General features: G+C 41.5%; 1 protein-coding gene and 1 long non-coding RNA gene across 3 annotated transcripts in view; one reads left to right on the forward strand and one right to left on the reverse strand.

Moving 5' to 3' along the window:
- The first annotated feature begins 6,366 nt into the window (after positions 1–6,366).
- The window catches only part of Kmo (kynurenine 3-monooxygenase), a 33,423-nt gene continuing 16,317 nt past the window's right edge, over positions 6,367–23,472 (forward strand). The window contains exons 1-5 of the mRNA XM_034520686.2: positions 6,367–6,879; positions 14,014–14,083; positions 14,389–14,486; positions 15,448–15,537; positions 20,237–20,285. Of these exons, the coding sequence (XP_034376577.1) occupies positions 6,826–6,879; positions 14,014–14,083; positions 14,389–14,486; positions 15,448–15,537; positions 20,237–20,285 (361 nt within the window). The 5' untranslated portion in view covers positions 6,367–6,825. The remainder of the gene's footprint in view (positions 6,880–14,013; positions 14,084–14,388; positions 14,487–15,447; positions 15,538–20,236; positions 20,286–23,472) is intronic.
- Positions 6,886–18,001, reverse strand: LOC143434740 (uncharacterized). Of its 2 annotated transcripts, XR_013104483.1 has the most exons (4): positions 17,491–18,001; positions 10,624–10,844; positions 8,676–8,764; positions 6,886–8,273 (listed from the first exon to the last, which is right to left on the reverse strand). It is a non-coding gene; the product is annotated as an uncharacterized LOC143434740 (long non-coding RNA). The 2 variants fall into 2 exon arrangements; XR_013104482.1 differs by having other exon boundaries at positions 8,676–10,844.

Below are 23,472 nucleotides of genomic sequence, written 5' to 3' on the forward strand. Positions count from 1 at the left end.
GACCACGCTCATACCCAATCAAACACCTCTTCCTGAACATGTAGGATGGAACTAACCATGACTGGCCAATAACTGATGGGGCGGATTGCCTTCCCTGGGCCAGTGGTAAGGCTGTTTGAAGTCCTCAGCTTTAAGGGAAATAAGTGCGGAAGGAATCATGGGAAAAGATGTGAGGCGAAGGGCAGGTCTTCCAGCAATACTTTAAATGTGGCCGCTTGGAGGCGGGGTTACTGGCTGAAGATGCCTGTAATACTAAGTCCGTGAAACAGCCTAGAAAGAACATGTTATCAAGTTACTATTTATCACCTGCAACAACCCATGATGTGAATCCGTATGAATCCATTTCTGTTTCTTTCAAATACTATCTTCCTAGGATTTCCAGAAAGTGCTGCGAATTTTGACAAGGAAGTAGCTACTAATTGTCCCACAATACTTCTAATTGTCATTTTAGGGTCAATTTTCCTGTCATTTTTTTTAAAGAATTATTTTATGTTTATGAGTACACTGTAAAGTATCTTCAGACACACCAGAATCCCATTACATCAGATCCCATTACAGATGGTTGTGAGCCACCATGTAGTTGCTGACATTTGAACTCAGGACCTCTGGGAAAGCAGTCACTGCTCTTAACCACTGGGCCATCTCTCCAGCACTTTCCTCTGTCTTTTAACATGTCCTCTGATAACATTTATAATCTGTCCACAGTTTGGGGGCTTTTTTGTCTCCATTTTTCTTTGTGTTTACCGGATAAGAAGAACACTAATTAAATGATGCCAATGGAAAAAGAGAAACTGATATAACATTGTGTCTCTTAGAGGACAGTTAAAGAGAAAGTTCTTCAGGAAACGTGTAGCTCCAGTTTATAATCTCAGTACTCTAGAAGCCGCTGTAGGAAGGTGTTGAATTCAATGATAGCCTGGGCTTCATAGTAAGCCTGCAAATGTACTGTTGACCTGCAATATTCATATTGGAGAAGTGGAGGTAGGAAGAATAGTAGTTCAGGACCATCCTCGGAGACACAGGGAGTTTGAAGCCAGCGTGGGATACAGGACACCCTCTCTCAAAATAACACGAATGAAATAAAATAAGTAAGAGTGAGACTAATAGCTAAATCAAGTGCTCAATTAACCCAGTACTGGTTTTTCAGATCTCCGTATCTAGTTCTTCCCTCTCTCATCTAATGGCTGAGAAATTTTTAGAGTATTGGTGAAAGTTAAAACCAATTTCTTTTTAAAATGAAGTTAAGGGGGAAAAAAAGACAAAGCAGTAAGATAAAGAAAGTATAATCATATAAAACAATGTATCTTCTACCCCAAATGTTTACATTAAAGAGCAGCCACAAGACTGTGGCGTGTGTGTGTGTGTGTGTGTGTGTGTGTGTGCATGTTATTTAAGAGAAATTTATTTATAGGCATGGATCACAGTCCATAAGGCACTTGCTGAGATTTTCAGGTTCATGTGTTCCAGATCAGGAACTGGAGCAGGGACACGTGGCACATGGATGTTGATAGAAATATAGACTGTGTAGTGAGAGAAACGGGGAAGATGCTCGCAAAAGTGGGAGCTGGCTTCAGAGCTAGGACAGGGATCCAAGTTCAGAGCCCCTTATTTCATGCCATCCATGACCCCTTTTATGGGCTCTTCACGTGATAATCATGCGCAGACACTATTTGTTTTGTTCCATGTAACTTGCAGTGAGTGACTCTGTGTAGGGGGCATTGGGGAGAGGGAGTTGGCAGGAACCCCTGGGTTTCAGTTGAATGAAAAAAACCAACCAACCAAACAAAAACAAACAAACAAACAAAACCCCTGACATAAAAGGAGGAGGACATGACTACTCAAAAAAATGAGAGGGGTTTTTTGGTAGATATAAGGGAAAAAGCAGGCAGAGGGAAGAGGCCAGGTTGAACATGGCTGGCAGACTAAACCAGACCATTTGAGGAAAAGCGGGTGGAGGTTGAGGGGGGCGGGGCGGTGATGGACAGACAAGAGAGGCGCTACTGATATGTGGGCAGCCAGGCCAATAGGCCAGGAGACTGATGTAGACAAAGTGACTTACACAGGGATGGGGGTGGGGCGGAAGCACAGGCCCTGGGAAGGAAAAGTTTAGAGGAGGAGGAGGGGTGGGAAGTGCTGGGAGGAGCCACAGATACTGCTTCGATATGTTAATGAGACAGCCATTTCTCTGGGTTTCTGAGACCTAAGGCCTGTCTTCTTCGGCCATTAGTTTATAGTTTATGTTATATGTAATCTTGAGTCTCTTTTTCCATTCTCTACTCTCCTACCACAAAATAACAAAAACGTTTACCACTTACTGTCATTTCCTAGGAAATTATAACATTGTATTTGTTCTATCCTCTTAACTAAACAGAAGATACATTTGTAAACTTGAGTGTCACATTCTTCTGCCCCTTCCCAGAGGCGCCTATTTTCTTCAAATGTGTCCTTTCTGTCCACTCTTGTATGTTGCTTCAGTCACTAACACACAAACAATGGTTTTACACCTTCATTTCAGGCCTGGCATGATGGTGCACCCTCTTAGTCTGCATGCACATTAGAGAGGCACAGGCACGTAGATTTCTGTGTATTAAAGGCTAGTACAGGTCTACATGGTCAGCTCTGGGAGAACCAGGGCTACAAAATGAGACCCTGTCTCAAAATTTTAAAAAGGTCATTTTAAAGCCTACTGCTATAATTGAATCCTGTGCAGGAAACGGTCTTAAGAAATAGTTAGGATCTTTCTAACTTAATAGTATTCTGTTTTATGAATTTAAAAAATGACTTACCCTTTTTGGGTTTTGTGATTTTGGTTTTGGTTTTTCTGCCACAGTACACATAGAGAGGACACTTTGTGGGAATTCCTTGCAGTACATGGATGCAGGAAATGAAGAAGGTTTCAGGACTAGAAGCAAGTACATTTACCTGTTGAGGGTCTCCAGGACCCAAGGTGGCCATTGATATTGCTGTTTGTAATTTTAAGTTTCTTTTAATATTGGTACCTCTACAAGTTTCAGTTATTAGTCATCCAATTAGAGTTACCATTTTATTTTTTGTTTGTTTGTTTCATATGTGTCAAGCATATATCCAGTTCCTACCCCTAAATTAACTTTTTGAAATTCTGTGTGATGAATTTTATGTGTAGATTAATATCTTCTAACAATCATCTAAAACATATAAAATATTCCAGAAATTTTTCTTCTTCTTCTTTTTTTTTTTTTATTATTTTTACAACATTGAAATACCATGTAACCCAGGCTGGCCTTGAACTCACAGTTCTAATGCCTCAATGTTTCTAGGGCTGGGATTGCAGATGTGGGTCATTTAAATGTATTAATTAATTCATTGAACACTGAAAGCAACGTTACTAGGTAGTAGCCACTATGATCTCTTTTGCAAAGAGAACATTGATGTCTAAGAACTCTCAACTATTAATGTAATGTGCCTTCTAGTTATCAATAAAAGTAGTTTTCTACTTGTAACAGCAATATAAAATTCCATGTTGGCTAAATAAAACATCTACCAGTGAGGATCCAAGGTGAACCGTGTAGGGCATGTGGAATAGGAGTGGTGGAAATGTGAGAAACCTTGGCTTAGTTCACGGCTGTCAATAATGGACATGAATTTAGAGCTTTTCATTAACAGTTGGCACTGTACATCCTTATTTTAAGATGCAACCTTCTATCCAGGTAAAACCATGGGTTGCTTTGCTTAGAGTTGTATTTCTTTAAACTCTGGACTGATCTGATAATAGGGACCTGCTTTGTTCTTGTTGACTCCTGGTGATTTTGTTTGTGTTTCCGATTTATTTGCACTTTGTTCTTTGTCCTGCTCTGTGACCTTTGTCCTGGTTTAAAAAAACAAGTGTAAACGTAATCTAATGGTTTTCTCTTCTGCTCTAAAGCTCAACTCCCAGCTGACAGAACTGATATCAAGGTTCAAATCTGGTCAAATCCTACAGCGAGGATAACAGTTTAGTGGCAAAACATACGCACAAGGTTCGGGGTTCCAATCTAGCAGTGAGGAAAGAGACTGAGCTGAGAAGTGGCCTCTTATGCTTCTCAATAAAAACCTTAAGGTAGAAGTATACCCCATGTAGCTTGGTTGGTTAAGAGGAGGTTTTTGTTTTGGGTTTTGTTGTTGTATTATTTTGTTTTGTTTTGTATTTTGAAGATTGTAAGAAATAACCATTAAAAAGTTGTATATAGCCGGGCGGTGGTGGCGCACGCCTTTAATCTCAGCACTTGGGAGGCAGAGGCAGGCGAATTTCTGAGTTCAAGGCCAGCCTGGTCTACAGAGTGAGTTCCAGGACAGCCAGGGCTACACAGAGAAATCCTGTCTCGAAAAACCAAAAAAAAAAAAAAGTTGTATATATAAGAAAATTCAGTAGAAAATTTATAAGACAGAACCATAAAATTCTCCTGTGAATTAGAGGAAATACTGAAAAATAAGAAAAACAGTATGGATGTGTTCTTAAGATTAGCAGTCTGACAGAGTAAACATTAAATAACACAATGGAATAAAGTGGGGACAAATCTTTTGTCTTCGTTAGGGTTTTACTGCTGTGAAAAGACACCATAACCAAGGCAAGTCTTACAAGGACAACATTTACTTGGGGCTGGCTTACAGATTCAGAGGTTCAGTCCATTATCATCAAGGTGGGAACATGGCAGCATCCAGGTAGGCATGGTTCAGGAGGAGCTGAGAGTTCTACATCTTCATCTGAAGGCTGTTAGCAGAATACTGGCTTCCAGGGAGCTAGAATGAGGTTCTTAAAGCCCGCACCCACAGTGACATACATACTCCAACAAGGCCACACCCACTCCAACAGGGCCACACCTACTAATAGTGCCACTCCCTGGACCCAGCACATACAAACCATCACATCTTTAAACGAATAAATTCAAGAAAGGTCCATTGGAGCTAGAAGATGGTTCAGTGGTTAAGAGAACATGCTGCTCTTGCAAAGGACCCAGTTTGGTTCCCAACATCTGTACAGTGGCTCACAACCACTTGTGGTTCTGGCTCCAGGGGATCCTACGACATCTTCAGGGCTCTGAAGATACATATGCTGACATATGCATGCTCCCTCATACATATACACACACATAGTTTTATAATACAGACACATCATCTTTAAAAAGAGAAGTGAATTCCACTGATCCAGCAAATATGATCTGACCAGAGCAAAGTATGTTAACAAGAAATGTTGGATCACCAGAGCCAAAGACAAGAGCTCAGAATCTTCCAGGGAAGCCCCATACCGCGTACCAGAAATACGTCAAGATTTCAGAACAGTGGTAACACTGGGAAAATAGAAATATGACCAGGAAGCTGGAGCTACAAGACAAAATCTAGATGGATCTTAAGACGCATAAGCTGAGGAAGAACGAAATCAGTCTTGAGAGAGAAGGATGCTTGAGGCCTGGGGCAGCAGACCACTAGAAAGCTGTGATGTTTTCTTTCGTGGACTCTGTGAACGGCACACGCTGGGAAGGAATTGATTGCACTGTACATTTATTCTTAAGCACTTTACTTTCATGTGACATACTCCTTAATTTTTAACAAGCTTCTAAAAAGATACAGTTTTCTCTATATCGATACTGAAATTAAGCAAAAGAAAAATTGGGGTGGAAAGGGGTGTGAAATCTGCTAACATTTATATTGAAAACGTCAGGAAGGAAGAGGAAGGGAGAAAATGAAGCCAAGAGGAAAAGCAAGGAAGGTAGAATGGAGGGAAGAGGAGAAAGGAAGACAGGAGGGAGAGAAAGATGTAAGAGACGAATGAGTAATCCGCACAGCAAACCACAGCTTGTCTCTGGACAAGAGAAATAGGCTCCCAAAGAGACAGGATTCACAGTACTGCCCTTGTCCGTGTACCCTTGCTATGTCTTTAACTTCATGCCATGTGATACACAACCTACTAGAAAGAACATCTAGCATACTCTCCCACAGAGGGCGCTATCGAGCGGTGTTTCCTTTTAGTCCTTACCCAAGGAAATGCTCTTCGTGTTCTCATCAGAAATTGGAAACAACGATGACTCTTCATTAATGCTCTTATTTTATTTTATATCACAATAAGATCCAGAAAAGAAGCACAACCAACAAATAGGCCCCAAACCAAGTACTATACGTCTCAAATGAAGTAGAGATGTCAAAGTTCTGAGACACCCTCAAACCACACTCCAGTAGAGGTGCAGGGTGTTTACCATCTTGCCCATGGCAAGGCATGAGCTAGATTCTAAAGTCCTGTGCAAGAAAAAAACAAACAAATGAAAATTTGACCAGTTGGTGACACATCTACAAATCCTGCTCGGGAGACTATTAAGATAGCAAAGAATGGTTCCCAACGGAGACTGTTAAAGGCAATAAACCCACAAGAACCTTTCAGGTAAATTCTTGGTTGGTCTCAGTAGCAGGAATTAGCTGTAAAATCCAAGTCATCTGACTTTCTCTGAGAAGAGGAAGACGCTTCCAAACCTCAGACAACACAAGTTTCATTCATACTCATATTTTTGAACGAAAACAAAACTGACACATGCGATAGAAAAAGAAGAAGAAGAGCCCCAAGGCTGCTACCGAAAAAGAAAAGGTGTCTTTTACGTGATGGGGTTTTTCAAATTTTGGTTATCACAGTGAATTGTCTCCGAGAGCCAAGCTGATTGGACTTTGGGCTTCCAGTGAGTTAAACACCATCAGAGGAAGTGAGCTTTGACCAAACCTGGCTTCTGGCTCACAAAGGCTCTGGGCTTCTAGCAATAAAAAGATCGCAAAACATCAGCATGTAGGGCAGAGAGTTCCAGTCTGAACAGAGATATTCTGGCAGCTATGGCATCGTCTGACTCTCAAGGAAAAAGAGTGGCTGTCATCGGTGGTGGTTTGGTAAGACTGTTCAGACGTTTATTGTTCTTCAGGTGTTTTATTTTTGTTATTGTTATCTCACTAATGATCGGTTATTGTGTGTGGATTGTTGATTCTAATTGCCAAACCTTTTGATGTTTAAATATATTTGTTAGAAATATGGTATGCTTTTTACTACAGTTATCAACACAAAATGATTGTTGATATTTCCATGTATGCCTATGTCCGGTACTAACCATGTCTCTCTACCCTTCTACACTCTTCCTTCTCCCACATCTCCTCAGTCTCTCTTAAACTTTTAGGTCTTCTTTCTTCTTCCTTCCTCTCTCTCTTCCCCTCCCCCTCTGTGTGTGTGTGTGTGTGTGTGTGTGTGTACATGTGTGTTTCCATATGTGACAGAAAATATGCAGTACTTGTCTTATGTATTTATATTTCATTTATCCCAATGTACTCCAAATCTACTCATTCTTACTGAGACAACCTAAGACACATTCTTGTTTTTAAATAACTGGATTTCATTCTGTTTTATGGCTAAACACTACTCCATTGTGTGTGCACACCATATTTTCTTCATCTGCTCATTCTCCAGTAGCCATCTTGGCAATAAATGTGGGTAACAGCATTGGTTTTAAATTGTTCTTTCCAGGAAGTGTATTTGATATCCACTAAACACATGAATGTCTGTTTGCTTTTATCATTTTGGTTTAGTATTTTCTAAAAGATGAAAGAAATTTCACCTTATTTTGTTTCCAAACGTGACTTTTCTTTTAAAATAGGAATGTATCTCAGGTCATTATAATAAAAACATTTTGTCCCACTCTGCTTAAGGAGAGGAATGCAAATGTGTGTTGTATTTTTGTAGCCAAAGCTAGTTCCCTCAAAAAAAAATACATTTTTTCTCAATAGAGCTTCAATATTCAAAAAAATGTTTCAATTAATGATGCTCTTTAAAATTAAGAACACTTCTCAGTTTATACCAATAAAAGCAAGTCTGCTCACTGTAGAGATACCAGCATACTCGTGTCCACGTGTGCAGTGCTCCCAACAGCTAGGTGACAGACTGCCTAGGGAGCCACCAGAAGATGAATGGATAAGAAAATGGTCTCTCTCTCTCTCACACACACACACACACACACACACACACACACACACACACACAAACACAACAGGCACACAGGTAGCAGGAAAATGAATATGGCAGGTCCTTTATTATATCAGATTCTTAAGAAGCAGGTATGGTTGCCTACATCTGTAATGCTAGGCTTCAGCAGAGCAGGGGAGTGGAGTGAGATTGGGGTTTACCTGGGATACACAGTAAGTGCCTGTGTCTCAGCAAAGCTGAGCAAAACCAAGAACTCAGGAAGAGCATCACGTGCTGTGGGTGTCAGGCAGCGGGCCAGCCTTCGTGCTCTCTCCTATCAAATTGTTGAACAAAATGAGAATGAATACATTGTTGCCTGTGTTGTTTAAGGTACTAGGGACCAAGGAGTGGGCCTTCTAGGGAGGAGAATTGCAATGGAGAAGGAAACGAGAGGAGTCAGCAGTGCGCTATCAAAGCGAACAAGGCACTGATAGGAGGGGAGGGTCTTGGCAGTTTCTGTTTGTAGTCCCAAGGACAGCCTCCTAATGAAGGGATAGGACCGGCCACCCCGACAGGATGGGAAGCAGACATGGCCAGAGCTGATATATAGCATGTTAGAAGATCAGGGAAGAAGACTGGATTTTATTCAACGTTACATTATGCTTGAGGGCCGCGGGGGGGGGGGGGGTGGCAGTTAGTAAGAAGGAAGACTCTGATTTTGAAAGATCTTACATACTGGACATGGTACTGCATGCTGGTAATCACATCACCAGAGGATGAGGACGGATGGAAGTTCCAGGCAAGTCTGGGCTTTATAACAAGTCTCTACATGAGAACAAACAAACAAACATCCTCCATTTTTATGGAGAAATTAGGGAGAGTCTGACCAGTTAGAAAGCTGCTATACATCCATGACTTACTCAAGGCTAGCAGCAATCATGGAAGGGAACAAATCTACCTGATTTTAGAAGATACAAAAGTGTGTCCATCTTCTGTAGATTTCCCCCTGACCAATACTCAAACGGTACCTTCACAGTAGAGTTGTTTCCCACACATGCCCTAAAGCTGCCCAGCTTTCCTTGCTGCGGATTTGTTCCTGACAGGATTTCCAAATTCAAAAAGCACTGTTGATGTTAAGTTGGTTTCAAGTGCTGCTGCTGCTCGGCAACCTGTCAGAGATCTTTCCACCCTGAAACCAATGTTAATTCAGCATAGAGAGCAAGCGCAGCCCAGAGGCACAGGAGTGTCTGCCACCACCCAGAGGCTCAGGAAATCCTACTTTCTAGTTTTCCTCCTCCTGGGCTATAACTAGATCCTGAGTGTTTGAACTCGACTCTTGTGCCTTTTTTGCATTTTTCACACAGAGATCTTTACATTATTCTCCACCTGGACATCCCTAACGCCAAAATCAGGTCACTCGGAACTTCCACATTCCCCGAAGGAAACAGTTTTAACCCATAAAACCCACAGAACTCATGCAATCTCAGGTCAAGGTCTTTACAGTGTGTCATTTGGGGCAAGTTTATAGTTTCTACAGATGTTGCTGATATGTACGTGAAGAGGACTTGCTGTTAGTCTTCCTTGGCACTCTGGTTTTATTAATACTAAAATAAATCTCAATTCAGTTTTTACTGACATTTTAAATCACATTTTGCAAGTGAATGAATTTCTTTTGTGATGTTTTCATAGTATGTATTTTATTGTGCTTCCTTCTTGCTCCTCCTTCACACAGTGAGTTCCCTCCCTGACCTCCCTCTTTCCCTCTTGCTTGCCCCCCTTCCCCCACAGAGCTCCCGTCTCTATGTACATGTACATATATATGCATATGTATATGACATCCTTATACAGCCCATTACCCTGCTGGGTCCCCTCCCCCTTTAGACCTCTTCCTCCCTTCTCCTGTTCCCTTCCTCTTTTAATCCCTCCCACAATATTTAAATATGATGTGGGAGGAAACATGTGGTTTGTCTTTACATTCTGCTTACTCCACCTGATATTATCACCTCTGACACCACCCATTTTCCTATAAATGTTATCATTTCACTATTTTCCAGTTAAATAAAATTTCATTGTGTAGATGTACCACGTTTTCTTTCTCTTCTTGAAGTATTTTTTTTCCGTTACATTGGTTCTTTAACAAATTCACAGTATAAAATGCATACTATTTACTCTCTCTTCCTCACCCTTTCTAATCTTCCTCCCTCCTCCCTCCTCCCTCCTCCCTCCTCCCTCCTCCCTCCTCCCTTCTCCTTCCTCCCTTCTCCTCCCTCTTTCCTCCTCTTTTTTGGTTTGGTTTTGCAACCCATTTACTTTAACCAGGTCCTCTGTGTGGCCGTCCATTTTACTTCCCACTCTTTTGGCTCTGAGATTTCTCCCTGTCGTTCCATCCTGAGGACATCCTAACAGCACGGGGTATGGACTTTGATGGGCTGCAGAAGTCTATCTTCCTTTGTTCAGGAGGTCAAGGGGTACTTTTGATGTTTCTGTGAACCCTCCTCCATCTTTAAGAGTTTTACAGGGGCTGGGTTTCATCAAAGAAGTTTTAACTCTATGCCATCTGCCTATATCCAACAGTCTTGGTGAGTTTTTGAAGTACTTTACAGAACCCAGCAGTGCCTACATGCAAAAAAACACATCCCACATGCAAAAAACACATCCACACCCGTCATTTGCTACCTGCTTACCATTAGGTCCTTGGTGCAGTACTTTAAAACATGTGTAGCATTAGTTCCTAAATGTCCATGTCCCTGTGGGAGGCCACGCTCACCACTGTGCTTGCCCAGTTTCTTCCTTCCTCCATCCTCTCCCTGTGGTCAGGAATCCAGCCATGCCTTAACAGAGCTGTGGGAGGCTTGGAGTGGCTTACACATTACATTTCCATGTTATCTTCTTGTCTTCTTGCCACCTAACAACAGAGATGATGCTGACAGTCTTTCCAAAGTATGCACTTTCTACAGCAGCTGAGAAGAGGAAATACACTCAGAGTGTAAAACCTGTATCCCAAGCCATAGAATCAGCTCTGACAGCTGAATACATGTCCATGTTTCCATGTTAGCTTCAAGTGAGCCTCAATTACACAGAACTGGAATTCCCAGTCTTTAACATACTATTTTGACTCTTTTTGGAGACAACTCTCCTAGTTACTTTTGTTGTTCCTACTAGTTTATTATTAACAATAAGCAGGCACGAGTCCCCCTTAATACAAGAACTAATGTATTTCAGTGCCTTCCACTCACCTCTTCTTCCTTGCCCACTAGAACATTGTCCTGAATATTATCCTTTTAATTTATACTTGTATCATATCTATATCATATGATCATAACACATTAGTAAACATAAACATGTATTTTAATTATATATATATGCTTTATATATATCATTTTAATTATATATACACACATACATCTCCATGGCTCTGTCTCTATTATTCTTTTTTCTGAATGTCACACAATATGAATCATATGCAACTCACTCTTCATTTATATTGTTTCTAAAAAGTTCATGTTGTTGCATTTCCTTGCATAAATATACCAGAATTTCTTTGTCCATTCCTTTGTAATGACCATTTAGAATGCTTGAAGAATATTTTATTTTAAATTCAATTATGAAAAGGTCTTCTCTAAACATTGCAACATATGTCCCCTCATTTGCACATATAGAGCCTTCTCTTGAGCATATATCATAATGTGAATATTTAATTTGACATAATAATCACAAGCAACAAGTAAGCGACCCATCAATTCATGTTTTCTAGTACATGATGCTGTGCAGAATGAATTCTATTTTGTCCACAGCCACAGAGGTTATATCTTTCTCTCTTTTGCCTTGAGGAAAGATAAATGTGTAAATAAACACAGAGTGTGAGGAACTTTTAAGGAGAAGCATAAGCCAGTTAGAAAGCTGCCCCGTGTCCGAGTTACACTAGGGTGACAGCAACGATGCTCCTTAAATTATCTCTGAAACCTAAGGAGGAGACATGGGTCTTCAGCTTCCAACCTTAGAAAGGACTGAAACAAAGCCTCCACTCGGGACATCCTTTTCCCCCTGGATCCCAGAGTCAACTTTTATCTAAGCAATGGGATATAGCATTGGAGCAGACCTCAGCCCACCACTGGCTTGGGCAGGATTCTGTGCCTCGCATAGCCAGGGAGACCCACATCTACTACACCGCTCATCATCCTTCCTTGACTGAAGGTAACTTTTCAGGTAATAGATAAATGGGTCTCTTGCTTTTAATCCCTAGGCTCTCCATCCTGGAGCCACCTCCTTACTTTAAGGCTTTACTCACCTCCCGTCATTTAAATCATGGCTTGTGTTCCTTACTAGCTTTCTTCTGAGCTTCTTCCTTAACAAAAGGAACTTATTTCTTTCTTGAGCTCATTCCTACTTTCTTGACCTCGTTGTCCCTGGAGCCACATCATTTCCTGAACCAATTTTTTTTTATCACTTTAAGAGGAGCAGTTATGATTCTATTCTGATAATAAAGTAAACTATCACAAACTATTACTGATCTTCTCCACATGGCTCAATATTCCCAATCCTCGAAGGCCGACTAGAAGTAATCTTCAGGAAGATTTACCAACCCTCTTGATAGGATTATCTGTTGTCATGTAACAAACTGCCCCAAAACTGTGTCTCCTAAAATAGTGACATACTGAGTCTCATTTAGTGGGTTGGGGCCAGCAGTCACGCCCAAGGCTTCGTTGGACAAGCCAGCCAAGATAACACATGCCCATACTTGCTGGTTGGCATCGACTACTGGGAATGAATTCAGTTCCTGGCTGAGTACAGTGCATGTGGCTTGTTTGTGTGACTTCACACATGTGTTACCATTCAGGTCTTTACAGTCGTAATGATATAAGCTCAGTGGGTAAAGTGCTTGTTGTGCAAGCAGGAAGACTTGAGCTCAAATCTCTGGAACTCAAAGAAAGCCACGTGTAGCTCTGCTGTAACCCCAATGCTAGGAGCAGAGAGGTTGATCCCTGGGGCTTGCTGTCCAGTCAGTTCTAGCCAATGGACAAGCCTGAGCTTCAATGGGAGACCCTATCGGAAAAACTAAGAACAATCAAGGAAAACACCTAACAGTGACCTCTGGTCTCCACACAAACATGTGAACCCCCACACACATGCACACATATGCAGATACCACACAGACAATTAAATAAGTAAATAATGATCGTTGAGGTTTATATATGAACGAATCTCCAAAACATGATGTTGTGTTGAAGAAGCAGGTGCTTAATTAAAAAAGAAAGAATCCACAGTGTGATTCTAAGTATATAGTTCAAAGACGGACAAAATTAAGCTATATTCTATAGGGAAACAAACCTAGGTGGGAAAACCATGAAGAAGCAAGAATGAATTACCAAAAGTTCAAGTATTCATCTCCAAGAAGGAAGAGGCTATGGCGATTAGGTAGAGGTGGGAGGGTGTTAGAAGGGAGAAATATTCTAGTTGGGTTGTTTTTGGTTTTGTTTTGTTTTTAATTTATTTTTTTGTTTTGTTTTGTTGTTTCTACCTGAGTATCAGTTATAAAATCTAAGTGGGCATAAAGGTCTGCTCTGTAGTTATTCTGCAAACTGTCCACATTTTATGTTCTTTCTGTGTGTAAGTTAGATACATCACAATTTAAAAAAAAAAAAAAGTTAAAAAGAGAAAAAGAAAGAAAGCCAAACCTATCTCTACAACAACACCACTTAATCTTGAATTATTCTGACTATTTGGTTTTCTTTTCTTTTTCATTATTGGGGATTGAATTCAGAGTTCTGCATATGCTATGCAATATATAGTATTCCCTGGTCACCTTTTTATATTGAGACAAGCTGCTCCTGAGTTGCACAGGCAGGTCTTGAACTCAAGAACCTCCTGCCTCATTTAGATTACAGGCCTGCATAATCAGGCCCAGATGATTTGGCTGGTCTTGCCTCTAGTCTTCTTGGACAGTGACTACAATGAAGTCAATATAACGAGTGAACTATTATATCTACCAATACAAAATATTGTGTTTTCTACCAAAATGTCTCTGTATGTACAGAACCAAATGAAGACATGAAAAAGATGATTCTGATTTCTAGGTTGGAGCATTGAATGCGTGCTTTCTTGCAAAGAGGAATTTCCAAGTTGACGTGTATGAAGCTCGGGAAGGTAAGTTGGTAATAGAAAATGGGAGAAAGGTTTATGATTCCTTAGTCTATTTCTTTAGATTTTCTGAATAAAAGACAAATGTTTTGATAAAAACAATTTAAGATATAAGAATTATTTGAAAGTTTTAAAACCTCAGTGATCTAAATTTAATTGAATAACAATATACACTCGGTATTTTCTATCCATGAGTTAGTGAGTTTTTCAATTTGATTCTGAATTGAGTAGTTGCTCAAATGCAAGGATTTGCTCACTCCTTAGCATCATTTAAGAAAGTGTGTCCAACATGGTGTCTGTTCTGTGTTTAGATATTCGAGTGGCTACATTTACACGTGGAAGAAGCATTAACTTGGCCCTTTCTTATAGAGGACGGCAGGCCTTGAAGGCCATTGGTCTGGAAGATCAGGTACATTGTTGATGCAATTTTCTTTCTTTAAAAAATGAGCATGTGTGTATGTGTGTGTGTATGTGTGTGTGCGTATGTGTGTGTGTTTGTGTGTGTGTATGTGTGTGTGTGCGTATGTGTGTGTGGATGTGTGTGTGTTTGTGTGTGTGTGTGTGTGTGTGTGTGATGTAGCCCTGTGTGTTCATGTATTGCTGGGTGACCATACCTATACTATTACCTACAAATGGTAAAAGTGTTAGAAGTCTGACTCCACCATGCTTTCTCTTATACTTCCAGGACAGGGTCTTTCACTGAGTCTTGAGTTTGCCACTGGCATGGTCCTTATGCTTATACAGCAAGCATGCCTAGTCACTGAGCCGATGCCCTGATCCTCATAAAAGTTCTTTTGTGAAGGCGATGATACTTAATGGTTTTCAACAATTCCATAGCATTGATTTTATCCTGATTTGAAATGTCATTTGATACCAACCTATACATGAAAATTCATTCTTCAAAGGCTTGGAAAGTTGCAAATTTGACAAGTTAGTGAACCTTTAGCACATGATGGGTAGAAAGGCTAGAGACAGGTGGATAGGGCGGGATACAAACGTGACATTACAACCCCATCTGATGTAATGACTCATGCTGGGCTCTTATAGGAAGACAGATCTCTGATTGAGTGGGTAAGAATGCTCTAGTTTCCTTTCAATTGCAATGATGAAACATTCTGATCAAAAGCAAATCAGGAGAGGAAAGGGTTCATCTTACAGGTTCTAGCCCATCACTGAGGGAAATCAGAAAAGGAACTTAAAGGCAGGGTTGCGGGTTGCTTGCTATTTCATGCAATATTATCTGAGACCAGGGGATACACATCCAAGGAGATACAACAGATTAACTGATAAATCACATTTAAATTCACATCTATTTAATTCTCAGAGCGGTATGTCGCACTGGTGGAAATGGCTATTTCTGGTTCTTCTAGATCGTTTCCAAAGGTGTGCCTATGAAAGCCAGAATGATCCACTCTCTTTCGGGAAAGAAATCTGCAATTCCCTATGGGAACAAGTCACAGGTAGGTTTACATTGGACACAGTGGGATTATGCAAAAATTTTAACTGAGCCTGAGGCCTGCAATGTGCCTCTTGCTTGTTAGCCACTCCTTTCTTCCCTTGTACTAACTAGGGTACCTCAAGCCTTGGTCTAGAAACTAGTTACCTACTTAGTTCATAGGAGATGCTCACGTCAGGACCCAGCCAACAACACCATGACAAAAACTGGGCTACTGCTATCAGTCTCACCAGGCCACTTCTTATTCTGTGCATGACTCCTGCTGCCCAGCTGTTTGGGATGCCCTCTGTCTCCAACTTCCTTTTCAATTAGAGAAAATTACCATGCTACTTGTTGAGTATCATGTACAAGGACAACTCTGGACCATTCTGTGCTGCAGTTGCCTTCCCCTCAATGACCCTCTTGCCCCAAGTTTGCTTTTAATAGACTATATAGAATGAATGAGAAATGTTTTCAATGCTTTATAATTTCCAAAACAACAGAGGCCAGAGGGTGATGTAGTTTTTGAAAGCAAATCCATTATCCTGCTCTATGTTTTTGATGCTAACATTCATAACTGGAAGAAAATATATTGACATCTAATTATACCCTTTGAGTTTACTTCTCTGAGAGAGAATGGAGGCTGCAAATATCCATTGCTGAGAGGGGGATTCCCAGTTTGCTTTATTTTTATGGGGCCGAAGCACAGAGCATGAGTAAGGTTCACATTCTTCTGAAGGACAAGGGACAGTCATCAGGTTCATGGGAAGAGACATCAGTAGAATAAGACAGGGGAAACTTCATTGCGTGGCATGGACAGGAAATGGAAAAATGGTTTGGAGAAAGGGGGAAGTTGTAGTTTACAAGAAAGCTACAGGGAAAGTTTGAAACAATTTGTAGGAATTTTAAATCAGTAGCAAACCAGAATTAACCTAATCAAAAGGAGGAAAACTGGGTGAGACTTTAGTTCTAAGACTTAAATCTGAAATGCAAAGTATGTTTCAGAGGTTTGAAGGAGAGAAAATGTAAGTTCACTCTCACATAGCAGAATCGTCAGATTTATTGAACTCGAATCCAGCTCCCTGCTTCATAGAAGAGGAAACAGCCACAGACTCATGTGAGATTTACCGAGACAAAACTAAGGCAGCTTTCTTCTCAGCCGTGTGACCCGGGAGCCAGGCAGCACTGCCTACAGCCAGCCTCGATGCTTTCTGATTCACAATCTCATCTCACTATTCTTATGTGTTACCACGGAGCATCCTGAGGAGGCTGAGACATCCAACTGAGCTGACTCCATAGTGAATGACCTATCAGTAAACAAAGATGGTCCAATAGTAGTTCAAATCCCAGAGAAACTAGATAAAGAGAGTGAATGGGACCAGAGGCCACAATGCTTTCTTGATTCCCCAAGAGGAAGCAGGTGTGTGTGAGAGTTCTAATTTTAGAGCTTTCACTACAACAGGGAGGAAGTGGTCCCTTCCCCACCTCCACTGCTATTTCTCAATTCTTTCAAACTGGGTGATGGCCAAGTTTACAGCCACACTCATGCTCATCCTTCAGTGTCTGCATGATTACACTGACATCCATTGTGTTTTAGTTAAACAAAAGGCCACCTTGTCCTTTAAGAACTACATCAAGTTGCTTTGAACCACTCAATTACTCTGCCTGAGGAAATCCAATCATCCTTGTGACCCCGAGAATTCTACACATTTTCAGGAAGACAGCCTTCTTTTGGCCTCAGCAGCCTCTTGGCACCTGGGTCCCTCTCACCCAGTATTGGCTAGCTGCCACCAAGATTCAGATGTGAAATCCACCACTTCAACAGTGTCTATGCATACAACTTCCTCAAAAGAACATGCATTGAAGCTAGGAAGAAGGACTCAGAGAGTAATTGTGCTTGCTGTGTAAACATGAGGCCCTGAGTTCAATTCCCTCGCATTCACCCTGGAGAGACAGCTCAGCAGTTAAGAGTACTTACTACTGTTCCAGAGGGTCTGAGTTCAGGTACCAGCTCTCACTTTGGGAAGCTCACAACCACCTGTAAGTCCAGCTTCAGGGAGCCCAACACCCTCTTCTGATGTCCACGGGCACCTGTATTCATACAAACACACACACACACACAGAGAGAGAGAGAGAGAGAGAGAGAGAGAGAGAGAGAGAGAGAGAGAGAGAGAGAGAGAACATACCCTCAATGACCCAACACCCACATAAAAAGCCAGGCACAGGCACACCTACCCCTGCAATCCCAGTGCTGTGAGGTGCAGAGACATGGGAATCACCAGGCCTAGCTGGCTGCCAACCTGGCTCCAGGTTCAGTGACAGCCTGTCTCAGAGGAATAAGGCAGAGAGTGACAGAGCAGGACACTCAATGACCTCCATACTCACCACACTCAACATTACACACAAACATACAAAGAGAGAAACATAGAGAGACAAGGTGACAAGACTAGAAGGAGAGAGAGGGAGAGAAGAAGAGAGGGAGAGAGGGAGAGAGGGAGAGAGGGAGAGAGGGAGAGAGGGAGAGAGGGAGAGAGGGAGAGAGGGAGAGAGGGAGAATGAATCTACTGAAAAGCTCTGAACCATGGAGGAAGCATTTTGCACAAGATACACAGTTTAGATATCTATGACGTGAAAACCGACTTTCGAAATCCTTCTGTTCCTTTATCTGTTTGTTTGCCTCTTGGCTCTTCCCTCCATACCATGCACAGATGCTCCCTGGCTTTTGCACATCTCTGTTTCCCTCCTGGTCTGCCCTGGTAACTGTCACACTACTGTCTAATACACAGGGGTGGGTGGGCAAAGCTGTGGTCACACTCCTACGACTCTGTGTTCCCATGTTCCCTTAGCGGGAAGCATTCTCCTTTAAAGGCACAGTGTCGTGTTTGAAGTACTCTCCGCTAAAGCTATTGCATTATCTCCGCTAAAGCTATTGCATTACTGTCCTCCAAATAACTTGTTTAACTTGGCTCTTATCCTCGTGTTTTTTCATAGTGGCCTCCAGGGATTAGCCTTTTAGAGTGGGAGTTAGAGGCATGTTCTGTGTCAGGAACAAACTGGCTCTTGCTTGGGGGCAATGCCATCCAGACAGTTGACGTAGATGGGGTGGAGAAGTCCTGGTGGCCGCATTGGACTGATCTGTTCAGTTGCTTCCCACGGCACAAAAGCCCTATAACTAATGTGTAAAGGGTCTTTTCACCACATTGACGTAAACAAAGCTTTATAATGGGAATCTTTATTATCATCCTTTATAATGTTTCCTTGCTGTGCTGGGAGCGGAGCTCATGGCCTTGCTCATGCTGACAAGCCACCGTCCCTGCTTGGCCTTGCACACTCTGAACACACATGCCAAGTTAGCTGGTCCTAACAGCAAACACCTCCTCAGCCACTGTCACCGTGTGACAACTTAGCCATCTTTATACTGAGTTTAGATTTGCTTATTAAGGTCAAGTTTCTACTTCAGAATGAGAGCAAGAGCCACAAGTTAGCATTTTTGTGTTAAAAACTCTGTGGTCTCTGCTAATTTGAAAAAATGATATGCTTTAAATTGTTAAACAATGAATTCATTTTGACTCTATCTGTGTGTTTGTTTGGCTTGGTTTGTGGAGACAGTGTTTCTCTGTGTAGCCCTGGTGTCCTAGAACTCACTCTGTAGGTCAGGCTGGCCTCATATGCATAGAGATCTGCCTGGCTCTGCCTCCCAAGTGCTGGAATTAAAGGTGTGGGCCACCATTACCCCAAATTCACTCAAACTCATAAGACTGAATTGTGACATTCATGGTCCATGATAGGTATTTCTGCTATATATAAAAAAATAAATGTTTAAACTTAACTTTTTATGACTTTATCAGTGTGGAGGTGACTATAAGCAACCCAAGATGATGATGATGATGATGATGATTGTTATCATTTGGTTTGTGGGGACAGTGTTTCTCTGTGTAGCCCTGGCTGTCCTGGAGCTCACTCTGTAGACCAGGCTGGCCTCAAACTCAGAAATCTGCTTGCCTCTGCTTCCCAAGTGCTGGAATTAAAGGCATGTGCCACCACTGCCCGGCCCCAAGATTTATTATTATGCACCAGTTTTTACTTTACTTGATCTTTGGTTCTGCTTTTAAACCAAACTAAAAATAAAACATTTTAACTGATGCTTAAAGCATTATGGTCCCTAGACACCACACGTGCATTGCATTATAGGACAGTCAACCTGCTACATTTTACCACAAAGTCTGAAATAACCAATATATGTCATAGTGAGAGGCTCTCCTCCCCCACCCCCTCACCCTCCCAAATCCTGTTACAGTCACGCACAGTTTTCTCTGAAATTAAGCCCTTGGAAGTAGATAGTTTTAAAAGTGCATTTGCTCTGATGTTATCAGTAGTGAAACAATGTAGCAACTATACTTAGGGAGCTCTGATAAAAATATGCAATTTACAATATTGTTAAAATTATGTTAAAGAAACTAATATTTTCACTGTATGAGAAGGTTTGGTTTTTTTATAGTATCAAAATTTGAGAACACCTAAGATAAAATTTTAGATATTATATTCAGCATATTTGATTAAAAGTTGTTCATTGTTATCATCATCATTACCATAATACTTAGTTAAATCGTTCTAAAATTAGTTTATAACATTCAGCTAAATAGTGAATATTTCTTCTTGCTGAGTAACTTAGAGTTACATTTGCCCACTCTCCAGAAATGATGTCTACTTTGTTTTTCTTGCAGTATATCCTTTCCATAAGCCGAGAAAACTTAAACAAGGATCTGCTGACTGGTAAGCCTAACGCTTTTGTTCACCAGATTGGGTAAAGCTGATGAGACTATTCGGCTTGCCACATGACTTACTAGGGTCTGGTTGCTGTTCCTTTTCATGGTTTATAAAAAGTAAGCTCATGTATATTACAGTGTCCTTGAAAAGTAGTAGTAAGATTGTCACAGAGTCTCTGTCTCATCAATTTTCTGAGTGAGAATAATTCATTCCTTAGACATTGCAATGTCTACCACACACTTTTCAGTCAAGCACCCACAGTCCAATGAGTCAAGAGACATAAACTGACAGCTTGCCAGGTGCTCTATCAGACATGCATGTCAGGGAGAGAAGATATGTAGGATGAAAGGATACAGGCTTGAGGGCATTGCCATAGCTCCTGAATGCCAAACCAAGGCCCAGGGCAAAGTTAGAAAGCTGTGGGGTGAAGGGGAGGGCAAATTCATGTCTTGAGAAGACCAAATAGTAGAGGGTACTGAGAAAGTGGAAGATGCAAGATCTCAAGATCTAGTTCTCAAGTTTGTTCTCTGAGTGACTAGAGAGGACAACAACAACAAGAAAGCAACAAGGCTGGATGCCTCGGTCCTGCTTAAAAGGAGTAACAAAATATTCAAGGGAGCAAATATGGAGACAAAGTGTGGGACAGAAACTGAAGGAGGGGTTATCTGGAGACCATTCCACCTGGGTATCCAGCCCATGTACTGGAAGGTATGATGTGGATCCAGCCCATGTACCAAAGGTATGATGTGGATGTCAGAAAGTGCATGCTGACAGGAGCCTGATATAGCTGTCTCCTTAGAGGTCTGTCAGAGTCTGACATATTAAGAGGCAGATACTCACAGCTAACCACTGATCTGATCAAGGGTTTCCCAATGGAGAAGTTAGAAAGAAGACTGAAGGAGCTGAAAGGGTTTGTGGCCCCATGAGGAGAGCAATACCAACCAACCAGAGCTCCCCAGGGTCTAAACCACCAGCCTGGGAGCACATAGGGAGGGACCCATGACTCCATCTGTACATGTAGGGGAGGATGGCCTTCTCGGGCATAGGTGGGAGAGGAGATCCTTGGTCTCATGAAGGCTGAACACCGAGTGGGGAGGGAATTTGAGGGTGGAGAGGTGGGAGTTGGGGGGGTAGGTGGGGACACATCCTCATAGAAGCAGGAGGAGGGGGGATGGGATAGGAGGTTCCTGGGTGGTGGGGGGAATGGGGTAAGGGGATAAAATCTGAAATGCAAATATAATATCCAATTTTTTAAAAGATCAGAATGTATTAAAAATAGAAAAAAGAAAGAAAGCTACAAGGCTGTTTAAGTAAATCTGCAGTTTAGGGAACCAGAGCCCCACACCTTGGTAACCTCTCATACCCTTGAACCTTTCACTCTTCATTAAATTTAACAGTTAATTTACCAGTTCAGGGATTATTTTTAACAGATTCACTATCAGCAGAAACTTTTACTTTTGAGATCATAAAATTACATCATTTCCCTTCTCCCTTTCCTTACTTCCAAACCTTCCAGGTACCTGCTCTTACTCTTACTCTTTTTCAAATAAATGCGCGGTCTCTCTCTCTCTCTCTCTCTCTCTCTCTCTCTCTCTCTCTGTCTTGGTTTTTCGAGATAGGGTTTCTCACTCTGTAGACCAGGCTGGCCTTGAACTCAGAGATCCACCTGCCTCTGCTTCCCAAGTGCTGGGATTAAAGGCCTGTGCCACCACTGCCCAGCATGGACTCTTTTTTTCATTAATTGTTGTTACAGGCGTGTGTGTGTGTGTGTGTGTGTGTGTGTGTGTGTGTGCATGTGTGTACACATATGCATATATATATGTGTATGTATGCGTGTGTGTACACATATGCATATATATATGTGTGTGTATGTATACACATATACATATATATTCCTAAATATAACCTTTTTGATCTGCTTAATGCTATTTGTGTGTATGTTTTCAGAGATGATCAGTTGGTGTGCTCCTTCCTGGGAAAGACAACTGACTTCTCCCCTCTCAGCATTCCTTAGTTGCCCATAGTCCTCTGCGTAGGGTGGCCGCCCCAGGGGAGTCCCCCATCCACTTCGCTGCTGTCCTTGCTCAGCTCGTGTGTAGGCAGGCATGTGGTGAGGCTTTATGGGTGTAGCTTCTGACAGTAGAAGGAGACCCAGACCCACAGCAAACTCTCTGATCCTGTGGCTCTCACAGTCTCCCTGTCCCACTCCATAACGCTCCCTGAGCCTTCCGTGTAGGAGTGTTTTGTATGTGTGTACTTTGGAATGGCTCCACAGCTCTGTGTTTTGATTGGTTGTGGTTGTCTGTGATAATCTCCATCTGTTGCAAAGAGAAGTTTCCTTAATGAGGGGTGAGAACAACTCTGGGTATAAGGATTTATTATGCTACTTTAGTAGAGTGGTGGTGGTAGATTTTCCTTTTGTTGAGCTTCTTGATGCATCCTAGAAGCCTTTGACTTCTTAGAAAGTTAGCTATCCCACAGAGTTAACTTCATCTCTAGTTATATTTGGAGCTGTCTTTTAGATAGATGGTGGATAGAGAAGGACCAATTTACTACACACATCCCTGTTGATCTTTAGAAAGAAGATAAATACCAAGCTGCATTTAGGAATAGCAATGTAGCAGATCTGCTCAACAACCTCTGAATTTGCTAAGATAATGATTATAACAAGTTGATGTTGAAGCACCAGGTACTATATATAGCAAGTGGTTCATAAGCACTAATTTCCACAGTCCTTTCAACAACTATGTGAGGTGGGAATTAAGTTTATCTCAGCTTTACAAATATCAAAATGACAGCCTAGAGATCTTAGACCTCACTGATAAACGTGGCTGAATCTAGATTTGAGCCTTAGTCTGTTTGTTCCAAAGTCTTTGCTCTTTAATGTCTCAATTTCTGATTTTAATATTATATATGAAATACACGCTAACATTAAAGAGCTGGAATATAAAACAGGCACAGTCTTGGTATACATGATAGATATTTACAGAGTGCTTTTCTCTAGGGATATGCTTTCAGGGCTCTAAATTAATAAAGAGGTGTGTATGTATGTATGTGTGTGTGTGTATATATATATATATGTGTGTGTGTGTGTGTGTGTGTGTGTGTGTGTGTGTGTGTGTGTGTGGAAAGAGAGAGAAAAAGAGAATCTTTGATCTAAGCATTACAGGTAAAGCCATTCTCAGTTGCATCT

Source organism: Arvicanthis niloticus, chromosome 16 (assembly GCF_011762505.2).
Source record: "Arvicanthis niloticus isolate mArvNil1 chromosome 16, mArvNil1.pat.X, whole genome shotgun sequence".
Taxonomy (NCBI): Eukaryota; Metazoa; Chordata; class Mammalia; order Rodentia; family Muridae; genus Arvicanthis; species Arvicanthis niloticus.